Source organism: Conger conger, chromosome 16 (assembly GCF_963514075.1).
Source record: "Conger conger chromosome 16, fConCon1.1, whole genome shotgun sequence".
In the NCBI taxonomy this organism is placed as follows: Eukaryota; Metazoa; Chordata; class Actinopteri; order Anguilliformes; family Congridae; genus Conger; species Conger conger.
The window spans coordinates 31,289,066-31,299,625 of NC_083775.1; the positions used below are offsets into that span (position 1 = coordinate 31,289,066).

Genomic DNA, 10,560 nt, shown 5'->3' on the forward strand with positions numbered 1-10,560 from the left:
CACCTCTGAATGGCTGAAGAAAAACAAAATGAAGACTTTGGAGTTGCCTAGTCAAAGTCCTGACCTGAATCCTATTGAGATGCTGTGGCATGACCTTAAAAAGGCGGTTCATGCTCGAAAACCCTCCAATGTGGCTGAATTACAGGAATTCTGCAAAGATGAGTGGGCCAAAATTCCTCCGCAGCGCTGTAAGAGACTCACTGCAAGTTATCGCTAACGCTTGATTGCAGTTGTTGCTGCTAAGGGTGGCCCAACCAGTTATTAGGTTTAGGGGGCAATCACTTTTTCACACAGGGCCATGGTAGTTAGGATTTTTTCTCCCTTAATAATAAAAACCTTCATTTAAAAACTGCATTTTGTGTTTACTTGTGTTGTCTTTGACTAATATTTAAATTTGTTTGATGATCTGAAACATTTAAGTGTGACAAACATGCAAAAAAAAAAAGAAATCAGGAAGGGGGCAAACACTTTTTCACACCACTGTATCTGACCACTCCTTCATCTCTTTTTCTCTTCCACTCTCCTCTAACACCCATCCATCTCTCCCACCATCCACTGTCACCTGTCGGTGGAACCTACGTCACCTGTCTTCCTCCACCCTCTCATTTACAATCCTCTCCTCCCTACCATCCGCGGACTCTTTCTCTCGACTGTCTCCCGATGAAGCTGCTACAACTCTCATGTCCTCCCTCTCATCTTCCTTTGACTCTGTGTGTCCCCTCACCACCAAACTAGCTCGGGCCTCCCCCCCAGTCCTTGGCTTTCTGATGCTCTACGAGCTGTCCGAACCGAACTGCGGGCAGCGGAGAGAAAATGGAAAAGGTCCTGTCTCCCCAGTGATATAGCTTCCTTCCATGCCCTCATCATCTTTCCATTCCATTTCACTCAAATTAACACGGCCGCCTCTAATCCCCGCAAACTGTTTTCAACCTTCACCTCTCTTCTGCCCCCCCCACCCCCCTCATCACTCACACCTGATGACTTCATCTCCTTCTTTGAAAAGAAGGTTGATGCCATTCGCAATTCCTTCTCACAACCCTCTCCCCCTGCTGACCCTCCTACCTTCCCCAACTCCCTAGCCTCCTTTTCTCCCCTCTCTGACGCCGACACATTGAAACTCCTTACATCCCACCGCCCGACCACCTGTCCTCTTGACCCCATCCCCTCTCCCCTCCTACAATCTATATCCAATGACATTCTCCCTTTTCTCTCCTCTCTAATCAACACCTCCCTCTCTTCTGGTACCATGCTATCTTCCCTGAAGAGGGCCAGAGTCACTCCCCTGCTCAAAAAACCCCTCTGCCCTGAACAACTACCGGCCTGTCTCTCTTCTTCCCTTTCTTGCTAAAACTCTGGAACGGGCGGTCTGCTCCCAACTGTCCACTTATCTTCTCCAGAACAATCTCCATGACCCCAACCAGTCTGGCTTCAAGAGTGGCCACTCCACTGAGACCGCCCTGCTCGCGGTCACTGAGGCACTCCACTCTGCTAAAGCCAAATCCCTCTCCTCTGTCCTCATCTTCCTCGGCCGCCTTCGATACAGTCAACCATGAGATTTTGCTCTCATCGCTGTCTGGGATGGGTGTCACAGGGTCTTCACTCGCTTGGTTTTCCTCCTACCTCTCTGGTCGCTCCTACCAGGTGACTTGGAGGGGCTCAGTCTCTGACCCTCACCCCCTACAAACTGTCCCGCAGGGCTCAGTTCTTGGGCCTCTCTTCTTCTCGCTATACACCATATCTCTTGGTTCTGTTATCTCTTCCCATGGCTTTTCTTATCATTCTTACGCTGATGACACCCAACTCTTTATTTCCTTCCCCCCCCCCCCGACACCCAGTGTCACCACACAGATCTCTGCCTGCTTGGCTGATATCTCTGCATGGATGACTTCCCACCACCTGAAGCTCAACCTTGCCAAAACTGAGCTTCTCTACATCCCTGCTAAGTCCTCTCCGTCAATCGACCTCTCACTGACTGTTGAGGGCTTTGTAGTTTCTTCCTCCTGTACGGCAAAGAATCTTGGGGTGACTCTTGATAACTGCCTCACCCTGGCTCCACAAGTATCCTCCACTGCCAGAACCTGCAGGTTCTTTCTGTATAATATACGCCGTATCTGTCATCTCCTGACGGAGAAAGCCACCCAGCTCCTAGTCCAGGCGCTTGTCATTTCCAGCCTGGATTACTGCAACTCCCTCCTAGCCGGTCTCCCAGCGTGTGCCATCAAGCCCCTCCAGCTGGTCCAGAATGCTGCAGCCCGCCTGATCACCAGTCAGCCCAGGTTGGCTCATGTCACCCCGCTTCTCATTGGCCTCCACTGGCTTCCTATTGCCGCACGCATCCGTTTCAAGGCCCTAGTGTTGGCATTTCAGGCTGCTAAGGGAACTGCCCCACCTTACATACAATCCTTGATCACTCCCTACTCCCCAGCTAGACCACTCCGGTCTGCCGGCTCTGGTCGCCTTATGGTTCCCGCTCTACGTGCACCTGGCGGTCGAGCTGCACGTTCACGCCTGTTTTCCGTTCTGATTCCTCAGTGGTGGAATGACTTGCCTACCACTGTCAGGACAGCAGAATCCCTCCCCTTATTTCGACACAAACTAAAAACACACCTTTTCAAACTCTACCTTAGTCCTCCCTCCTGATTTCCCCCGCCCCTCCTTTCTGATATCCCTATCCTTGTCTAACCCCCCGATTAAAAAAAATAAGAAAAATAAAATAAAAATAATAATAATAATAATAATAATATTGCACTTTTGATGACGACTATATGTTTAGAACAGCATTCCATGTGTATTTTCCTAGTTATGGATGTGATGCTTTGACTTGTGGTAGAACCTATGCACTTGTAAGTCGCTTTTCCGATTCTTACTAATGATGAATGGTTTGCATCTTGTGATATAGCCTCTATATTGCTGCTCTCTTTGAATGGTTGATTGTTGGGTTATCTTTTCTAACACAAATGCAGTCTTCATAGACAAAACCCAAGGCTAAAACCAAGAGTAGACTATTTATTGTTTAACCAATCAATCTAACAGAACACGTCTCCGCAACAAGAAAAACCTGTCAGTCACATATTATGTTTCACACCATTTTCTGAAAACTCTAGAGACTGTTATGCATGAACATTCCAGGAGATCAGCAGTTTCTGAGATACTCAAACCACTTTGCCTGGCACCAACAATCATCCCACAGTCCCTTCCATCACATTTCTTTCCCATTCGGACATTTGACCCTGTCTGCATGCTTTTATGCATGTAGTTGCTGCCACAGGATTGGCTGATTAAATATTTGCATTAACAAGCTGAGTGTATGTATTGAATACATTTAAATTTTGTGTATTCTCATGACAGTCTTTTATGGGAGCTTAGAAAGTTGTCGTGAGCCACGGACCCCTTGCCGAGCTCAGACCTCACGTTCCCACGAGCAGTACCTCACCATGAGGTGTCTCGGGGACGAAATCAAGTACTCCGAACGTCCTGGAGCCCTGGTAAGTTCTACTGAACTTCCAGCCCAGTCTCGAAGTGAAGGGTGTGATGCAAATCTGGTAATCGATGTCCTGTATTCAATGTATTTCCTCTAAAGACTCTTTGTCACATATGATTATAGTAAGATATATTTTATTATAATCAATCAAAAGAATAGAGTTGTACAGATTACAGTGTACATATCATCTTTTGCAGTTTGCTAATCACATGCAAGTTACATATACCCCTCTTAGCTCTTTCTAAATTACCTTTCCACCACGATGTTTAAAAATCAAGGTACACCCTTCCTATATCCATCCTCTTTGGCCTTAGCCTTATCCTATAGCTCCCCCTTCTTGACGTTTAAAAAGAAACTATTCCTATAATATTATATTTATCTAAATATGATAATTTCTCTACATTTTTCTACTTTATATAGTATCCTAATAAGAAATAAAAGATATATAAAAGTAAACTTATAATATGTTACTTTTCCTACTTCTACAAGTAATATAGATTATAATTACCACTCCAGCTTGGTTATAATTGTTCTGCGTGGATCTTTCTTCACCAGCTCGTAGATATCTTCTGAAGCCAAATTCTGGGATCCTGCTCTAAGGTCTAAAAACTTATCCCTTATATATCTTTTTTGCATACAAAAGTGTACCTTTTTTGATAAGAAATGCCCCCATTATGTCAAGCGGGAAGACATTTATCTTTTATATAACCTGTTTTTCAATGACCATATTAATTATTTCTGTTTTTCCAATTGTCATTTTCTCATACCTCCAAAGAACCGTCCCCAATATTTTATTTCATGGGCCCCTCTGGTTTGGGAATTTCCCCCATCTTAATATATGAGTGGAAAAACACTAGCCCTTATGTTGTTTTTAATTAACCTATTCATCACTGGTGTCTGTGTCAGTTTCATAATCTCTCCTTGACTTCCTCCAAACTTTGATTTCATGTAAGCCAGACGTTAAAGCCTGCCACCATCCCAACACCCTCTTTAGGTGCCCCTTTTTGTGGCGCCTTAAGGGGTCTACAAAGGTCATCCAGCTAATAGCTGAGTGTAATTCATCATTCAACTCCTCTATAGTCAGTCCTTTAAATCTATTCGATAAATTATTTGTGTTATCCTCAGAGAGGCCCGTGAAGCCTCTTAATTTTCTTTCGGTATTGACGTCCATGCCATTTTCCTTATCTCTTTTACATTTTTCAATCTCCTCCTGCTCTTTGATTTCCCAATTATTTTCATTGTCTTTCTCATCCTGTTTTTTTAACCAGGCCTCGTGCTCCTCCCCTGTAGGAGCCAGCCCACACGTGTCAACCAAGTATGTTATCACATCTATCGTCTCCTTGAATGCAAAACTCCCTGGGTCCCCAATTTTCCGTTCTGCGTGTTCAGCCCCTTCCATGGTCATGCTAGAACACATTCTACGCATGGCCTCAGTCAGGCCTTTAGCCTTGCTCTCTAAAACCCTGAATCTAAGTCCTCTGACTTCAGACTCCTCAGTATCCATATACGGTTGTACATTTATTTTATACCATATACTTTTCCTCTTACGGGAGCTTTTACTCCTACCCCATTGGCGTGTGCGAGGGGTTAACAATGCATTCCTGCTTAACCCATCTTCTGTCAATCTCTCATCAGGAGGGCCTAGGGCCGGGTCCTCGACAAAGTCAAGGGCATCAGTCAGGAACATTGTTTCCTTGTTAGTCTTGTATTTTAGCCTGTCTGTTTTCTTCATCCCTTGCCAGATTGTCTTGTGCCTTGCCTTTGAGTTTGAGGTCTGAGATCTTGCGGCTCATTCCCTGTTACCTGCCTGCCCGCTCCTGTTCCGGTTACCTTCCCACTCCTGCTCTGGTTCCCTGCCTGCTTACCTACTCCTGTGTTCCTGCTTCCCATCCTGTCCTATCCTTAGCCCCTGCCTGCCCCATCGGACTGACTTCTGGTTTTGACCCTTGCCTGTCTGATCACTAAGTGCTGTTCCTGTTTTTTGACTGTACCTGTCCGACCTGATGAATTAAGATCCCTCTTTCTCTCAGTTTCTCAGTCTGGGTGTGGTTCCAGTATTCTGCTCTGTGACACTTTTGGGTGAAAGATATTGTAAGGCGGAAATGATTCAAATCTGGCATTGTCACCTCATGGCGCTGGTCAGCTTGCTGGCTTCTTCTGGTTCTGTGGCAATATGTGGCTGTAAAGTAATTTAACCCCAGGAGCATACACCATTAACCCCCACCGTCTCCGCACCCATACAGGCAGGAGCCTGTGGGGGAAGACTCAGGCATCGGTTTTCTTGAGAAGCTCTCTTGTCCCAGGGTTTACTCAGGCCTCCAGCCGTAAAACTTGTTACGACAGGGGGCAACATCCTTTACGGCACGGGAAGGTTTCAGAGGGCACGGCCTGTTGGGCCCATTATTCCCTTCGACCCCCCCTTCCTTACTCCCTCCCTCTCAGATCTCCCTCTTGCTCAGTCACTAAATGATGTGTACAGCACTGGATGTTTCATGACAAAGTCAGTTTAGATAATATTCATGTTTGGTATTATTCTGATTGTTTCAGTGCGACTGGTGCAATGGTTTCATTTCTGCAACAGCAAACCCTGGACATCATAACCAACCAGGAACCAGGGAGAAACTGTGTGGAGCTCTGCCCTAGTGAAAGCCATGTGCCTCAACCCCCCTGCGTTTCCTGGGGAGGTGTGGCTCCAAATTCCAGATGGGTGACCCATTTTTAGGGTTAACATCAAAGGCCAGATTTTGGATTAAGCAATCTGGGAGGATGCAATCAGACTCCCGTTGCACACCGTGCATGTCATTTCTATGTAGAGGGTGTCTGTAGCCAGACTCCCGTATGTAGCTTTTATTACCAGTTATGACTTTTAAGACTCCATAATTTGGTTTCCTTTCTAATACTTTTATATTGTATTTGGAACTAGTGTGTAATTACGTATATAACCTGCCTGGTAAAATAAATTGTTAAAACTTGATCTGTGTGGTTTCGCTTCCTGACACTCAATGTTATACAGGGAATGCATGGCTTACCCCGTCAAACTGGTCTAGGGAGGATGAATATTTACGCTTAATGTATCACGGCGTATAACACCCGTAGACCTATGATGGTAAATCCCTCTCCTCCGCATGGTAGTTCATTCATGTCGAGCACAGCCGTAGCTAGTTGGTCTGCTTGGGTCGCTAGGCTGTAAACAGATATACCCAAGAGTAGCTATTCCTGCGACCTCTGATGACTACAGATAGCTAGTCAGTTTGTGAGACGTGCACATAACGCACGATGTGAGATGCGGTGGTACCAGCAGAGGATTGTTCAGCGAATTCTTCTCAGTACAGGATTCCTATAGCGATCAAGTCAAAATTATCAATAAGAAATCTACCTAATGTGGATAACTAATCTAAATTATTATTCTAAAATGGAGTCAGATAAACAAAGGTGAATGTATTGGCCCTATTGTGGAGATTCTTGGTCAGCCCGGACCAGTAATGAGCAGAAAGCAGAGTGGTACTACTGTCTTTGTATTGTGGTTTATTTATTGGCTCATCTAGACTCTCCGCATAGGGGCCACTAATTTTTAACCCTATTAGTATTCTTTCAGCAACACCAGAAGGACAAGCATGCTGATACCTTCAGCCCCCGCTAAATTTCGTTGTTGGGTTAGCGTGGGGTTTTACAATATGTTTCTCATTGAATACCAAATATTGAAATGAAATAGGATCCTTAATTTCACAATTTGAAAACTGGGCTGACTGTAAAAAGAAACAAATTAACCAGTTTATTGCTGTGTAATTTCATGAAAGATAACCGTTCCTTTGCTGTCTTTTCCAGGCTTTTATAACCCATGCCATCCTTTTCCTCATTTTCTCCAGTCAGGGTTAACAAATTATATTTGAAGGCCAAAACTGTATGTGGGGAAACATTAGCTCAGAAGGTTGACCGGTCATCTGGCAGTTGGAGAGTTGCCGGTTTGATCCCCTGCCCTGGGTGTGTAGAAGTGTCCAAATTTACCCCTAATTGCTCCCAACATGCTCGTTTGCGCATTACATGGCAACCTTTCACTTTTGGGCTGTGAGTGCATGTGGAAATGAGCGAATGAGACGCATTCATTGGAAAGTGCTTTGTGTGGCCTTAGTTGCTGGTTTCATCCCGTTTACAACTGTCTTCAAAATTAAGTTGAAGCTAATTATGAATGAATAATTATCATTGTGGCTGTCCATGCTGCTGTATGTCTCTGGGGTGTCCCAAGAGGAGGTGAAGCACCCTACTACCCCTGTCACATTTACGTCACTTATCATTTATTCTGGATCTATGTGAATTTTACACAGAATGTGAGTTTAAATATGTTTAATATGAATGATTCAAATTAGGAAAAATTTAATTAAATGAATGTGGAGAAACCTGTACCCACTTGCTGATCAGCTTTCAGAATGGCATCGTAACGGTTGTTTCAAAATTCTCCAGTAGGGGACTTACGAACACTACACAGTCGGTCGGATCAACTATCTGTACAACAGGCTGGTTTTTGTACAGCTAGTACATACCCAATCACTGTGGTGGACTTTCGGTGGAGGGACCAAACTGGAAATCGGCACTAAGTTTCTACTCAATAAGACCTTTCAAGATTTTCCGCAAGTGTATATATTTTAATTAAATTAATTTTGCAGAAAGTTTTTGCGAATTGCTAGCATTGTATATTTTACATTATATCGTATTAAAGCCGAGTCAGTCGGTGAGCTGGACAGAACAAAAACATGAATTTGACAAGCTCAAGAGAGTAGGATACATTTGTGTAGGATATGGCTACATAAAAAGCTTCGGGTATGCTGTTACACATTATGAATGGTTGACTTAAAATCTGCGTGAAGTCAGAATGAAAAAGGCATGGGACGGAAGTATCTCTTGAGCAAGAGGTTTTTGTACGGCTGGTGAATGAGTCTGTATCACTGTGGTGGACTTTCGGTGGCGGAACAAAACTGTCAGTTGGACGTAAGTAATTTCTCTTTCAGATATATCCATATCGATGTTTGTGCTTTCTTTTTTAATATAATTTCATTTTACGATGTTAGATTTCGTGAATCAAAATGAATAATTCTCCCGATGGTTAAATAACAGGAATGCTTGTCAGATTAGTAATTGATTTTAAATTATTTTTAATCTTGCCAAAGAAACGCTCAGTAGAGTTGAATACATTTGCGTATGATGCATAAAATCAAAGAAGATGTGAAGTTAGAATGCACTTGAAAAGGCAGAGGACGGCAGTGTCTTTTGAGCAAGAGGATTTTGTACGGCTGGTGAATGAGTCTGTTCACTCTGGTTCATTTTCGGTGGCGGAACAAAACTGTCAATTGGAAATAGCCTAAGTAATATCTTTCATCGATATTTTTGCTGTATTTTTTAATATACTGCAAGTTTCCGACGTCAGATGTTGGACATTAAAATGTTGTCATTATGATGCGTGAGTGAACAAAAAACAAGATTATTTGAATAAGCTTGGCAATTTAAACTACCCACTTGATTCAAACAGTGTTTTTAGCTATCGCATTGATGTTTAGAATACAGTGGTGAATGAACTTTATTCCGTGCGGTAATAAATAAATAGCATTGGTTCATTCGGTGGAATCAAAGCGGCTCTGTAGCAGTTTGAAGTGCAGCCACATTAATGAAATACGATAAGTCATGATATAGCCTAGCCTATCAATCATAACCGGACAATTTTGAATTCTAATAAAATGCCAAAGACAAAGAGTTATTTATTTTACATACTTTAATAAAATAGGATCGTTTCATCATATTCGACTTTATTTTTTAATTTTGGTGAATGAATAACACGTCTATTACATGACACATTTCTGTTCTGTAGTCCCAGGCTCGTGTCATAACGTTCCGTAGCTACTCGACACCATTGGGTTGAATAAAAAGAGAATGGATGTACTGAATATTTTTGCTGAATTGGTTAATCATTTGAAAACATTTTTCATTATATTGTTGTCGTTAACGTTATTCTGTAGGTTTTTAGAGCATAATACCATTATCTATGATGTTATTTTGTAATCAAAGTATGAATTATAAGGATATAGCAATAAGATATCTGACAGTTTGAGCGGCAAAAGCAAAATGCAACTGTAGCTACTACAAAACAGTTTTGTTGTGCTGATGAATTTTTCATTGTAAAGTGCAGTCACAGGTTCTGGTAATAATGGAATCCAAGTAGATAGAACCTTAAAACATGTCAATGTGCTTTATGCTGTACAAGATGAAGCAAATCAGGATAAATGATCTTCTGCCACTGCCTATGAGTAACACCTGACATTCTCTGTGTCTCAGTCATGTGTCATTGTAAGGACAGAATGATTGACACATGGAGGTGTGTCCACTCTCTGACCTCACGTCTTTCTGTGTTTCCCAGGTGACACAGTTCCCACCCTCACAGTCCTGCCCCCCTCCAGTGTGGAGCTGAAGCAGGGAAAGGCCACACTGGTGTGTCTGGCCAACAAGGGCTTCCCCTCAGACTGGACTCTGCGCTGGAAAGTGGACGGTACCAGTAGGAGCTCGGGCGTGGCCGGGAGTGTGGGGGTCCTGGGGAAGGACGGCCTGTACAGCTGGAGCAGCTCCCTGACTCTCAGTGAGAACGACTGGGTGAAGGCAGGGTCACTGACCTGTGAGGCCACAAAGGGCTCCCTGTCTGCCCCCCCTCAGACACTGAGGAGAGCCCACTGTTCTTAGTAGGCCGGGTGGAGGCCCAGCTCACACACTCTGGTCACACTGTTTTTACCCTGTTCTGCCCTCAGCCTCTCTGCTCCTTACTGCTGTCACACTGAGCTGAGCCTGTGTGTGAATCCTTCCCCCAGCCTGAGCTTTCAGTGCTAATATCTGACATGTGCTCTGCTAGTGCTCTTCAACAAATATGCCTTCTTATTTGTGATTGTGTGGTTTTGAGAATAGCTGTTAGATCAATATCATTGACATAATAAAGACTCTTTGAAGAACTACTGTGTCTCTGGCTTTTGTTATAAAAATAGATGTTTGCGCTTCTGATGATCCTGTGGTTTTTGGGCTGCCCTGTGGTTTTTAATCTCTGATTA

General features: G+C 43.6%; 1 gene segment (V, D, J or C); it reads left to right on the forward strand.

The window, feature by feature from the left end:
• The first annotated feature begins 5,610 nt into the window (after nt 1-5,610).
• Nucleotides 5,611-10,358, forward strand: LOC133114148 (Ig kappa-b4 chain C region-like). The segment is given in 3 exon segments: nt 5,611-5,619; nt 8,413-8,464; nt 9,885-10,358. Coding segments are annotated over 3 exon segments (378 nt in total).
• The last annotated feature ends 202 nt before the right edge of the window (nt 10,359-10,560 follow it).